At 58.4% G+C, this 12976-nt stretch overlaps 1 protein-coding gene across 1 annotated transcript in view; it reads right to left on the reverse strand.

The window, feature by feature from the left end:
- The window catches only part of COL11A2 (collagen type XI alpha 2 chain), a 50901-nt gene that overhangs the window by 4873 nt on the left and 33052 nt on the right, over positions 1–12976 (reverse strand). The window contains exons 33-62 of the mRNA XM_039365966.1: positions 12793–12837; positions 12510–12563; positions 11843–11887; positions 11487–11540; positions 11342–11395; positions 10278–10331; positions 10027–10134; positions 9719–9808; positions 6891–6944; positions 6010–6117; positions 5783–5890; positions 5650–5703; positions 5484–5537; positions 5134–5241; positions 5002–5055; positions 4839–4892; positions 4696–4749; positions 3893–3946; positions 3456–3563; positions 2952–3005; positions 2811–2864; positions 2560–2613; positions 2112–2165; positions 1520–1627; positions 1253–1306; positions 1089–1142; positions 881–988; positions 732–785; positions 618–653; positions 439–492 (exon numbers count right to left, since the gene is read on the reverse strand). Of these exons, the coding sequence (XP_039221900.1) occupies positions 439–492; positions 618–653; positions 732–785; positions 881–988; positions 1089–1142; positions 1253–1306; positions 1520–1627; positions 2112–2165; positions 2560–2613; positions 2811–2864; positions 2952–3005; positions 3456–3563; positions 3893–3946; positions 4696–4749; positions 4839–4892; positions 5002–5055; positions 5134–5241; positions 5484–5537; positions 5650–5703; positions 5783–5890; positions 6010–6117; positions 6891–6944; positions 9719–9808; positions 10027–10134; positions 10278–10331; positions 11342–11395; positions 11487–11540; positions 11843–11887; positions 12510–12563; positions 12793–12837 (1998 nt within the window). The remainder of the gene's footprint in view (positions 1–438; positions 493–617; positions 654–731; positions 786–880; positions 989–1088; positions 1143–1252; positions 1307–1519; positions 1628–2111; positions 2166–2559; positions 2614–2810; positions 2865–2951; positions 3006–3455; positions 3564–3892; positions 3947–4695; positions 4750–4838; positions 4893–5001; positions 5056–5133; positions 5242–5483; positions 5538–5649; positions 5704–5782; positions 5891–6009; positions 6118–6890; positions 6945–9718; positions 9809–10026; positions 10135–10277; positions 10332–11341; positions 11396–11486; positions 11541–11842; positions 11888–12509; positions 12564–12792; positions 12838–12976) is intronic.

Here is a 12976-nt window from a genome sequence, read left to right on the forward strand (position 1 = left end):
CACTTAAAAAATAAAATAATCAGATAATCAAATTAAATATTTGGCTGCAATAAACTCTCAGCCTTTAAAGGGGTCTTCCTCCCCTCCTTCCCGCACTCTTTGCCCCACGTGTCTTGGCGTTTCTGACCCATTTTGTCCGTTTCAAAGCATGGCCAGCCCCTTCGCTTTGGGCCTCCAGGCCACTGGGGCAGGGGAGGGGGGTCTCTAAGGGGTGTTTTAAGATGGTTGCTGCCCTTCCAACAGCTGGTATTATTATTGTTTTATTGTTATTACGACTGTTATTTTTATATTTTTAGATATTTTACGAAACTTCATTTTTAAGGCAGGTTTGGAAAAACTGGGAGGGAAGCCAAAGAAACGCGCCTCCCAGGCCACTCCTGGATCCCCTCTGCCGAGGGGGAAACTGAGGCAGGGCGAGGAGAGGCTGAGGGGTCTTACCGGATTCCCAGGCGGGCCGGGGACGCCTCGCTGTCCTTTGGGTCCGGCTTCACCCTGGAATCAAATTGCCAAGAGGTTAGTCCTCAAGGGGAGACTTTCCTCCCTTTCCTCCCCCCCGTTCCTCCCACCCCCCTCCCACCCCACCCCCAAGCGCTTTGGGGCAGGGCTGAATCGCTCACCGAGGCTCCTTTGGCGCCCTGCACACCGGGAGGACCCTGAAAGAGAAGGAGAGAGTTGGGGGATCCCATCCAGGAGGCGTAAGAGGGCCCAGGGGGGTGTCAGGCGCTACTCACGGGAAGTCCCGGGGGTCCCGCGGGGCCAAGAGGGCCGGTCGGTCCAGGGAAGCCCTGTAGGGGGGAGAGCAAGGCAGGAAAGTGGAGGGGGGGGTTAAGCTCATCCCTGTCCCTCAAGCCCCCCCAATCCCCCCTAACCCAGCACTTACAGTCTCTCCCTTAAGACCCCCACTGCCTGAGGGGCCCGGGGGGCCCGGGTCCCCTTTGTCTCCTTGCTCTCCGGCTGGTCCAATCAAGCCAATGAGTCCCAGGTGACCCTGTGGAGAGACGGGGGGTGGGTGTCAGCAGATGGGGGGGCTCCTTCCTCTGCCCCAGAAGTCCGCTCGCCCCGAACCCCACTCCCTTCGCCACTCCGACCTTCTCTCCTTTGGGGCCCGTCTCGCCCTTCAGGCCGGGCAATCCGGGGGGGCCCTGTGGGAAGAAACACCCCAAGGCAGCTTTTAAGCAGCTCCTGTGGCTGTCAGCCCCCTCCCCCAAATTCGGTCAGCTCAACCCCCCCCCTACAACGGGTGGCCACTCACCGCAGGTCCTGGTGGCCCAGCCTGGCCCGTGGCCCCCGTTTTTCCTTGGGCCCCCTGGAAGAGACCAAGATGTAAATGTAAGCCCCCCCTGCAGGTAAGGGTACCCCACATCTCCCTTTCCAGCGAGTCAGAAATGCGGCCGCCTGCTGCCCCGTAAAAACTCTGATCCCCCCCCATATGGGATCCCACCCTGACCCTGCCAGCCTCCCACCCCAGCATGAGCCAGACAGCCCCCCCAAGTAACGAGGCAGCTGCTCCCCCTCTTACCACAGATCCGGGGACACCTCTTAAGCCCTCCGTGCCGGGTTTCCCGGGAGTTCCCTGGGGTCCCACAGCCCCGGTTTTTCCAGGGGGGCCCAGGGCCCCCGATTCTCCCTGGAGAGAGGCGGAGAGTTAGGGTGGGACAAGGCTCAGAACGAGGGAGGAAAGAGCCCACAGGAGAGGGCTTAGCTTAGCTCCCTCCTGCTTCGAGGGGGCTGGATTGGATGACCTCTAAGGTCCCCTCCCCACTCTCGTAGGCTGCAAGGCCTTCAGCCTCTGGTCCAGGATGGAAGCACCAGCAGAGCAACCGCTGAGCGGGTCAACACAGCCTGGGCAGACCCCCCCCCTCCCAAAAAATTCCACTCTGCTTGGGGGCCCCCAGAGGAAGACCCCTTTGCTGCAGTTGGGACCCCATCCTTCCTGACTTCCCCCCACCCTTTTTTCTCTGAAAAAAGACCCTTCAGTGGGGATCGAAGGCCCTTTTGGGGGTGGGGGTGAAAGAGTCCGGAGCTTCATCTGCCATATGGGGGGCCCAGCCCATCCCCCATGCCTTCTAGGGGGCACAGTGACCTCCCCACCCAGGGGTAGCCCCACTCACCTTCTTGCCCTTTACTCCCTCCCGTCCCTCGGGGCCGGGGGCTCCAGCGGGGCCCTGCGGAGAGGAGAAAGGAGGGGCCGGGTTGAGCTGAGTCGGGGGTCTTTGTCCCTCCGGACTGGGGGGTGGGCTGGGGCAGAAACGGGGGCCAGTGCAGTCTGAAGACCGTGTTGTCCTGCTCTCCCTCAAGAAGGGGGGGCATTTTGTGGCCCCCTGCGGCCGAAGGAGCGGGGGACGAACACCGGGCTTAGACCCTGGAGTGTAAGTGGTCCCCGAGTCCTGATTTTGGGGGGGTGGTCTTTTGCTGGGGGCCTGGGCTGGCTCTGGATGCCGTTTCTTTTCCCCTTGTCCCGTGGGTCCCAATCCCAGGGCCCTGTGGGTGCAAGGAGGGGGGGAAACAGCTCCTGCCCCCCCAATAAAGTGGACCCCACATCCGGGGTCCCCAACTTACCCTCTTTCCAAGTGGCCCAGGGGGACCAGCCTCACCGGATGGTCCCGGAGACCCCTGAATAGGAAGGAGAGAGGTGAGGGACAAGCACACTGGCACTCTGGGGCACAAGCACGAGGCCACGGGGGGTGGGGGTGTAGTGGAAGGCCATGGGGCAGACACCGCCTGCTTCCTGCTGGACAGTGGGTGGGGGGTTTCGACCCAGCAATATCCCAGGTAGGGTCCCACTGCCCCCTCCCCATCCAAAGGCTCACCGCCTCTCCGGGTTCGCCGTTTTCTCCTTGCTCGCCTTTAGCTCCATCTTGGCCCTGTGGGAGAGGCACATGGGTCTGGTGGTCTTACCGGAGGGCGGGCTCAGAGGGAGGGCCCAGCCAAGAGGGGAGGGTCATACTCACTCGGGGCCCGATTCCTCCAGGAGGTCCGGGGTCTCCAGGGAAGCCGACCGGGCCCTGCAGCCAGAGAGAATTCCGCACTTTTTCACCTCATCTAACCCTTAGACATGTCCCCCCCCCCCCAAAAACCAAGATCTTTCCAACAGTTGGACAAAACAGCCCATTACATTTATTTATGAGACTTGTATACCGCTTTAAGTACAAGCACTCTCTAAGCGATGTACACCAGTAAGCAATGTATATATATATTTACATTGCCCCCAACAATCTGGGTCCTCATTTTACCTACCCCGGAAGGATGGAAGGCTGAGTCAACCTTGAGCCGGTGAGATTTGAACCACTGACCTGCTGAACACAGTCCCTGGCCCTAAACTACAAAGCCCATCTCTTATCTGGTTCTGGGATTACTGGGGGCTTGTAGTCTACAGGAGTTCAGCGTGGGGGAGGCTGCCCCCTCCCAGTCCCAGACTCCCCACCCACAAATCTCATGTCTGCAGTTTCTCTTACCGGGTTCCCCTTGGGCCCATCGTCCCCAACGGGCCCTCTTCCTCCAGGGGGTCCAGGCACACCGGCGCTTCCGGCTTCCCCTTTCTCTCCTTGTTCACCCCGCGGGCCCTGAGGACAGAGGAGGGGCTATTAGAATCGAAGGCCGTTGTGGAGCCTCCCGATGCAGGAGGGGTATACCTGTCAACATTCAGTAAGTGGAAAAAAGTGCAGCAAAGCTCTGAAGCCTTCGACTGGGGGGAGGCAGCCAAGCCATGATGGGGAGGGGTCCCTGGCAGCTGGGGTGAGGGACACCCTCCCACCAGGATGTGCAGGAGGGTGTGCGAAGCCTACTCCACGTGGCACCCAAGGCCACCAACAGGCGGGAGGAGGGAGAAAGAGGGTCCGGGGGGCGGAACAGATATGGCGACACAATCACGGGGAAGAAGAAAGAGATGCACCTTCGGCCCAGGCTCTCCGTGGACTCCGGGTCCGCCTTGCTCTCCTGATTCGCCCTGGGATGGGAGAAGGGAGGTTAGTGGATCGGGCCCTGAAGGAGTGCTGCAAGGCCCTTCTCTGTGGGGTTCCTCTACTACGTTTTGCCTCCTGACTCTCCAAAGTCCGGGGGGGCAACCATTCGGTTCCTGGGACAGGGCAGTCCCAACAAAGCGCTTGACACAACTAAGGAAAGCAGTCTCTGGCCCTGAAATGTCCTTCTCAGAGGGTGGAGTTGTCCCTGCTCTGGTTGAGGCTGATGGGAAGGACGGTCCAGCCCAGTTTGACGAACAACAGTTGCAGGAGCTGATCCGTCTAAGACCGTAGTCTGCAACTTTTGCGGTTTTGCAAACCGGCAGGGAGGGGGGAGAGGGGATGGTTTCAACGTGAGCGTCGGGTAAGTGCGCGCATGTGCGTGGCTCCATTTCTATCAGCAACAAGCACGTGTGCCCGCTACTTGCACAAATGGAGCTGCGTGCGTGTACTCGTTTCCCGCCTGTTGCGCACGCAAATAAAACTGTGCGTGTGCACTCACCCACCACTTCTGTGGCCCAGCCCGGGGGTTGGTCTAAGAGGCCTCAACGTCCTCCAGGGGAGAGGAAAGAGTCTGTGCAGAGATCTATAGGGACCATGGCCAGGATTCACCTTTCATTTGGGATCCGCCGCCCCACATCTCTTTCCCAAAGAGCCTGGAAAACTCGCACCTCTCGGCTTCCTGCCAAAATATCACAGACTGCCCTCCACCAAGCGTTCCCTGGAACCCACTTACCTTTTGTCCCGGTGGGCCCTCATTTCCGATCTCTCCTGTGGGACCTTGTGGACCCTGCGGGAAAAGAGACCCAACCAGGCTCAGCTTTGGGAATCTATTAAGAGGAGGAATCATGTGGAGAAGAGGGTAGGAGAGAGACTCACGCTAGCTCCGGAGGCTCCAGCTGGTCCTCGTGGTCCTGGCGGTCCCGGGGGTCCCTGTAAGAAAATACCGATGAACGTCCACATCTCGACAACAGAGCTGAGCAGGAACCCCATGGAGAGGGTGTCTGGGGGGATTCCCCTCGAGAAAGGGAGTGGCACTTACCAGGGGTCCCCCGTCGCCGGTCTCCCCTTTCTCCCCAGCTGGTCCGGGCAGCCCCTGTCGAGAAAGAACGAGTGAGCGGCGTCTGGATCATCAATGGGCAGAAGGGTGGAACTCGACGCGGTGGTTCGTTACCTGCAAGCCGATTGGTCCTGGTGCCCCGTTGAATCCTCGGATGCCGTCATCTCCCTTTGTTCCAAAATGGCCCTGCGAGCCCCTCGCTCCTGGCTCACCATCCGCACCCTAATGGCAGTGCGGAAAGAGGCAATCGGAGAGCTGATACCCAAAGGAAAGACAAACCCGGATCTCCTCGCTCCTCCCTCCTGCCCGTTTCAAGGAGGGTCTCCCCAAAAGCCAAAGGGACCCTTGCCTTACTCCAGAGTCAACCAAGGGATGGTGCCCCGGAGGATCAGAGGTACCAATCGTGAGACCCACTGGAAACAAGGTGCGCCAGCGGTCGCCTGTGGAACCCCGCAGATACTTACCGCAGCGCCCGGCTGCCCGACAGGACCGAGCGGGCCTGAGGGGCCGGGGGGACCCTGCAGGGGGAAGAGGAGCTTATCAGCTGGGCAACGAGCAGAGTCACGGCCTCAGACTCCTCCCCCAGCTTCCCCTGCCCCACTGCGGTTCCTGCCCAGGGCTTCAGCTTACCTGCTCGCCTTTGCCCCCCTTGGGCCCTTTGCGACCCGGGTCCCCCAACTCTCCCTGCAGAGACAAGGAAAAGACATAAGGGAAGGAAGGCTCGGTCCAGAGAGGAGGGGAGATCCCCCCTCCAGCCACTCACCTTGTCGCCATCCTCACCGGGGCCCCCAGGGGGTCCTGCAGGACCAGGTAGCCCAATGGGGCCCTGGGCGCCGTCACGACCAGCAGGGCCAAGAGGCCCTTTTTCACCCTGCGGGGAGAAGTGGGAAACTGAGGCTGAGGGACCGCCCCCTCCGCCAGCCCAGTGTTTCTCCCTCCCCAACCCCGACTCCTTGTTGCCCCCTCCCTGTCTCCCCACCCCCTACTCACAGGCACGCCCTTCTCTCCAGCTGGTCCGTGTGGTCCCTGGGGGCCGGGTCTGCCAGGGGGCCCACTGGGGCCTCCCGGTCCCGAGGGCCCCTTCTCTCCGGGAGATCCCTGGGACGAGAAGGAAAGGGGTGGTCAGCCGCAGGCAGGAATGGGGAAGGGGAGGCAGGAGAGTCCCACTGCGACCCTCCCTCTCACTCTACAGCAGTGGTTCTCAACCTGCGGGTCGGGAGCCCATTTGGGGTGGAACGACCATTTCACGGGGGTCGCCAAACAACACAGTCCGCCATTTTCTTTTCCCGCTTTTCCTTAGCTGTGCTACTCCCTTTTATTCTATTGGCTTTTGAAAGCCAATAGAAGAGACTCTCTTGAATAGAGTCTAATTCTATTGGCTTTCAAAAGCCAATAGGAATTGTCCAGGCTGTCTCTGCCCTGCTGAGCCCGCCAAAAGCCCCTTCTGCAAACATTGCTGCACCAATTGAGTAGTCCTCGACTGACGACCGGTTGAGTAGTCCTCGACTTACGACCGGTTGGGGGTCGTGGCATTAAAAGGTTGAGAACCACTGCTCTAAAGCCCATCACTCCCAGCCAGAAAAGGAGACTGGGGCCAGGCAAAGAGAGACAGTGGGGACCAAAGGCCTGGAAGTCCCGTCTCTTGCTGGGAGGGTTCAAGACAGGGAGGGGGGTCTCCCTCTCTCCCTTTTTCCTCCCCATTGCAGCCCCCCGGCCTTGGTGAGGAAGGGGGCTGGTGAGGGGCCTCTGGCAAGGAAGCAGCCCAGCGCAGGCCCGGAAGGAGAACTCAATTTCCGATGGTATCCAATCACAGATCGCGATCCCGTTAAGAGGGACCGGCTGCCTGGGAAGGGATTGGTCGAAATACTCACCGCTGGTCCTGGGGGGCCGGCAGGTCCCTCATTGCCTTTCAGTCCACCACTACCCTGTTCAGGAAGAGAAGAAGCTTAGCCAGCCCACCTCCCTTCAACAGGTTCCTCCAGAATGGGGGGAGGGGACCAAAATCCCCCCCCCGAGCACCAGGGACCCCCTCCTTCCTTCCTCCCCTCCTTCCCGCCCTCTTTGCCCCACGTGTCTTCCCGTTTCTGACCCATTTTGCCCCTTTCAAAGCACGGCCAGCCCCGTTGCTTCGGGCCCCCGGGCCACTGGGGCAGGGGAGGGGGGGTCTCTAAGAGCCGAGGCTGGTAGGCCCCCTACTCAGTAGATGGTGGGTCCTTCTCAGCACCCCCAGAGGGATGGGGCAGCCGCGGACCCCAACCGAAGCTGGCCGTGTGGATCTGGATTTTGGCTCTGTGGGAAGGGGGGGGAAGCAGGACGCACCCCCCCAGGCGCCCCCCGCTCACCACAGGCCAAGGCCCAGCCTTGTTTGAAAAGGGGTCCAGTTTCCCTCAACTCAGCCTGCATGCCCCACTGCCTGGGGGGGGGAGGAGGGGGCTCCCTGCAGGCCTCGGAGCCCAGCCAGGTTAAGGGGGACAGCCACGTGTCTGAAATGGAATAGGGTTTCCTGCCTGAGCAGGGGCAGAATAATAATAATGATGATGATGATGATGATGATGAAGAAGAAGAAGAAGAGGAGGAGGAGGAGGAGAAGAAGGAGAAGAAGAAGAAGAAGAAGAAGAAGAAGAAGGAGAAGAAGAAGAAGAAGAAGAAGAAGAAGAAGAAGAAGAAGAAGAAGAAGAAGAAGAAGAAGAAGAAGAAGAAGAAGAAGAAGAAGTTGGAAGGGACCTTGGAGGTCATCTAGTCCAACCCCCTGCTCAGGCAGGAAACCCAATGCCCTTTCAGACAAATGGCTGTCCATTGAATTGCTCCGGATTGCAGGGGGGACAGGAAGGAATGGGTGGGGCTTCCTAAATGGCAACTGGAGCAGTAATTACTGTCTGCTAATTGGGGGGAAGGAAATGCCTTTTCCAGTATAGCCGGAACTGGGACCAGTGGTGTTGCCATACTGGGAAAAAATGGCCTGTCTGCATTTCCAGGGTAAATCAGCTTCGTGGTTAGAAAGATCAAGGTGTTAAGGATGGGCAGGCCACATCCTGGCAGGAAATGATGTCATCAACTCTTCTTTAAAAGGGTTGGACTAGATGACCTCCAAGGTGCCCTGCATTATTATTATTATTATTACTATTATTATTATGACAAAGTGAGGGGAAGGAGGGGGCCTTCCGTGCAAGACTAGCCACCCTGGGGAGCAGGGGGGGCTTTGTAAGGGTCAGACCTGAGTAAGGGGGGGGCAGAGAGAGAGCCCTTCACCCCACATGTCCTTCTAATCCAACGAGGACCACCCAAAAGGTCCAAGAGACTTCGGGCAGAGGGTGGCTGCCAATGAAGCCTCCAGCTCAGGAGCAGTCTACCACTGAGTGAACAGTTGCCAGCGGGCAGCCCCTGAGCCACTCAGGTGCCCCTTTGGGGTCTGCCGGGGGCAGGTGGCTCTCTCTTTCCGTTTGGGCCAGGGGCTCAACTAGATGGCCTCTGAGGGGCCTCTGGCTCTGACTCGTGGCCGCCTCTGGGAGGGTCTTTTCTCTGCCCTGCCTCATCTCCTCCCTCCCCCGTCCACCCAGCCAGACCCCCTTCTAGCCCTCGTCTGGCTCTCCCCAGGTGTCTCTCTCTTGGCCACAGCAACACGCAAAGGGGACACGCAAAGGGAAAGGGACACGCTAGCTGCCCTCCTGGTCAGAGCAAAGAGGAAAACTTTGCTATCTCTTCAGGGAGAGAGAGAGAGAGAGAGAGAGAGAGAGAGAGAGAGAGAGAGAGAGAGAGAGAGAGAGAAAGAGGGAGTCTGGACAAAAGTAGACAGGAAGAAGAGAGAGAGATAGAGGGAGGAAGAAAGAGAGACAGATAGAGAGAAAGAGAGAGAAACTCGGATAAGGAAGGAGAGACAGAAAGAGAGGCAGTGTGGACAAAAATAGAGGAGGGAGAGAGAGAGTGTGAGAGAGAGAGAGAATGAAAAAAGAGAAAGAAAAAGAATGAAGAGAGAGAGAAAGAAAGAAAAAGAGAAAGAAATAAGACAGAAAGAGAGTGTGGACAAAATAGAGAGGGTGAAAAGCTAGAGAGAAAGAATGAAAAGAGAGAAAGAGAAAAAGAATGAAGAGAGAGAGAGAAAGAGAAAGAAAGACAGAAAGAGACAGAAACAGAGAGAAAGAGAGAGTGTGGACAAAATAGAGAGGATGAAAAGCGAGCGAGAGAGAGATAGAATGAAGAGAGAGAGAGAGTCTGGACAAAAATAGAGAAGAGGAAGAGAGAGAGAGAGAGAGGAAGGGAGGGAGAGAGAGAGAGAAAGAGAAAGAGAGAGAAACTGGGACGAAGACAGAGGAAAGAGAGAGAAAGAGACAGAAAGAGAGAGAAAGAGAGTGTGGACCAAAATAGAGGAAGGGAGAGAGAGTGAGAGAGTGAGAGAAAGAATGAAAGAGAGAAAAAGAAAAAGAATGAAGAGAGAGAGAGAGAGAGAGAGAGAGAGATAAAGAGACAGAAACAGAGAGAAAGAGAGTGTGGACAAAACAGAGAGGGCGAAAAGCGAGTGAAAGAGAGAAAGAATGAAGAGAGAGAGAGAGAGAGAGAGAGAGAAAGAGAGAGAGAGACAAAGAAAATATAAAGGGGGGGAACTTCCTATCCCTGCTCCCTCCCCAGACAGAGCCCTCTTGCAGGAAGGGGCCGTGCTCCTCCCCGCTGTCCCCTCAGAGAGGGAGGTGGGGGGGGTACCTACAGCCGTGCCGGGAAGGCCGCGTTCTCCGGGGAAGCCCCGCAGCCCTGGGGGGCCCTCCTTCCCGGGTCCTCCGACGGTTCCTGGGTCGCCCTGACAGACACACACACACACACACAGAGCCCCTCAGTGTCCCCCCAGGAGCCCCCCAGCCGAGGAACAGCCCCGTCCCCCCCTCCGATTCTTTGCACAGCCAAGCCACCCCCTCACGGGGAGGGCCCGGTGCACGCGGGACAGCCGGGGGGGTCCCCCTCCATCGGGGCCACTGCAAGGGAGGGGAGGGGGCAGAGGGGGTCAGCCCCCCGGCCTACCTTGGTCCCTTCTTTCCCGGAGGGCCCCGGCAGCCCTTGTTCTCCTGGTGGTCCGGGGGGGCCGGAATGGCCCCTCTCCCCCATCTGGCCAGTCTCCCCTGCGGGGCCCTGTGGGAAAAAAAGCAGCCGGGGGGGGGAAAACATGTTTGAAGGGCCACCGCTGCAGTCCCTCCCCTCCTTGGTGCCACCTCCCCTCCCAAGCCCCCCCTCCCCTCCCACCCCTGCCCCCTTTCTGGGGGGGCGGCCGTTACCTGTGGCCCCACGATGCCCGGCCCGCCTGGGGAGCCCGCCTTGCCTTGCAGCCCCTGGAAGGCAGAAGAGAGGGTGGCGGGGGGGTTACTGGGGGGGGCAGCGTGCAGCCCCTGGAAGGCAGAAGAGAGGGTGGCGGGGGGGTTACTGGGGGGGGCAGCGTCAAACACTCCCCCCCCTCAGATAAACCGGGGTTGAGTCTGCCTAGCCCGGGAAAGGGTGGAATTCGCACCCGGAACCTTCCCGAAGTGAAACCCGAGTCTTCTCTGCTAAGGGGCGCAGGGGGCCCGTGGGGGAAGAAGAGGTCCCTTGAGCACATGCAGAGTGCCTCCCTTTCTTTTCCCCTCCCGGTTAAAAATTCCCCACCCCCACCCGTTAGAAATTTGATTTTGATTTTAATAATAATAATAGTAGTAGTAATAATAATAGTAGTAGTAGTAGTAATAATAATAACACTAATAACACTAATACTAATACTAATACATACTAATACTAATACTAATACTAATACTACTACTACTACTACTACTAATAATAATAATAATAATAATAATAATAATAATAATAATAAAAAGTTGGAAAGGACCTTGGAGGTCATCTAGTCCAATTTTTTCCATTTCTATCTGACTTTCATTCGGTGCGGCCGAAATGCTTATTCTCCTTCCTAGTTTCCACACACACACACACACACACACAAAACCAACCCTTCGAGGTGGGTGGGTTTGAGTTCAAAAGGAGTTCTGGAAAAAAAAAATCTCCAGGAAATTTGTTTTTTTTTTTTAAATTAAAAAAAAAAGCACAATTAGGACGTTAAGTCTCCAAGGCTGGATTCAGACATAAATCTAAAAATTGGACCTCGGTGTTTCCAAATTTAAAATGCTGTTTTTTTGTTTTGTTTTGTTTTAAAAAAAGGTGAAGAGTAAAAATGCAAATTCCGAAATGTTGAGCCCCCCCACTTTCTCAGGGCCGAGGTTTGGGGGAGACCCTCCCCGAGGCTAATCCGAGCCCCACATCGTCTCACGGGGGGGGGAAGCAGCTGGCTGGGGGGGGCAGAGCTGTCACTCACCACTTCTCCACGCTGCCCCGGGTGGCCGGGCATCCCATCCTTCCCAGGGGGGCCCTGTGGACAAAGAAAGGGGGCAGAGTTAGCCATTGGGGGGAGGAGACAGTGGGGGGGGAAACAGAGGAGGTGGGGGGGGGTTGTGACTCACCGGGGGGCCCTTCGGTCCGGGGAATCCGTTCGGGCCTTGCGGTCCTGGTTGACCCTGCAGGAGGAGGAGGAGGAGGAGGAGGAGGAGAGCCCCCCATTAGGAGTCATGCCAGGGTGCCCTCCCCCCTCAAAGCTGGACCCAAACCGGAACTCACCACCTCCAGACAGCTCAGGAATATGGTCTCTGGGGCTCTCCAGCCCACTTAGCTTCTTGCAGAGGGACCCCCTCCCTCCCTCCCCTCCTCCCCCCCAGCAACCTCCAGCCAGGAGCCCCCCACGGCGGGGTACAGGGGGCGAGGGGACCCATCCTTCCGCCAGGCGCCCGGCCAAATCATCAACCTCGGGGTCCCGGCTTACCCGTTCTCCGGGGGGCCCGGGGGGCCCTTCCCCAGCAGAGGTGCCCTGGAGGGGGGGAGAAAAGAGAGGGGGGGTCAGCCCACTGACCCCTGAGCTTCCTTCTGGCTTCTTTGCGTCGACGTAACACAGGAGGGGATTTGCACCGACACTAAGTGTTAAAATCTGTGCCCAAAGGCTGCCGGACGCTCGGCTGAGTTGTGCGAAGGCGGCCGAGTTGGGTGCGGCGCCAGGAAGAAGACGCGCCCGTCTGTGCCGGGGCAAATTCAGACCTTGCAGTTTCCGTGCGCCGAGATTTGTTTGTGTAAACACTGCCGGTTTACCACACACACACACACACACACAAGCAAAGGCACAAGCGAGATGCGTAATCGGCTTCCGTGCTCCTCCAGAGTTCCCCCCATTTTTCTTGCAGGTTTTTCTAGCTGGCCGAGCCCCAAAAATTTATCAACTTTCCCCGTCTTCCCTTGCTGAGAATGGATCCTCCAGATGCAGGAGCAGTCTACCTCTGGATTCCCAAGTGCAACCCGCCCTTGGTAGCACCCCTGCACAAAGCTGCCCAAACCACGGAGAGGGTCAGGCTCAGCCGGGGCGCTTTTGACGCCCCAGCCCCACATTTCTGGAGCTCCCTCTGCCCCACTCCCGCCCCCACCCAGCTGACCGGGCTCACCTTGGCTCCCATCTTCCCCGTGGCTCCTCGTGGCCCCCGCTGTCCTCTGGGGCCCTGGAAAAGAGAGAGAGGGTGCGTCCGCCCAGGGGCCACAGCCTGCCCCCCGGGGGTCACCCCACCACCACCCACCCCTTCAGAGCCGCCAGCAGGCGACCAGTGGCCCCCCCAGACAAAGCCCCCCCTTCGTTTGCACTTGGCACCGGAAAGGAAACGGGCGGGAAAGCGGGGGCAAATCCACTGCCAGACCCCTCCCCCCAAATGAAATCTGTTCCCTTTGACTCACGGAGGGTCCTCGTTCGCCTCGTGGTCCCATTTTCCCAGACAGGCCCTGCGGGGGGGGGAAGGAGCAAAGGCCAGTTTAGGAAGTAGCCCCCACCCCCACAAAGACCCCCCCACCCTGCCCCTCTGGGCCACCAAACATCCCGGGGGGCTATTCCAGGGGCCACGGACAGACGCCCCAAACACGT

Source organism: Crotalus tigris, unplaced genomic scaffold, assembly GCF_016545835.1.
Source record: "Crotalus tigris isolate CLP2741 ecotype Arizona unplaced genomic scaffold, ASM1654583v1 scf7180000020216.623372, whole genome shotgun sequence".
Classification (NCBI taxonomy): domain Eukaryota; kingdom Metazoa; phylum Chordata; class Lepidosauria; order Squamata; family Viperidae; genus Crotalus; species Crotalus tigris.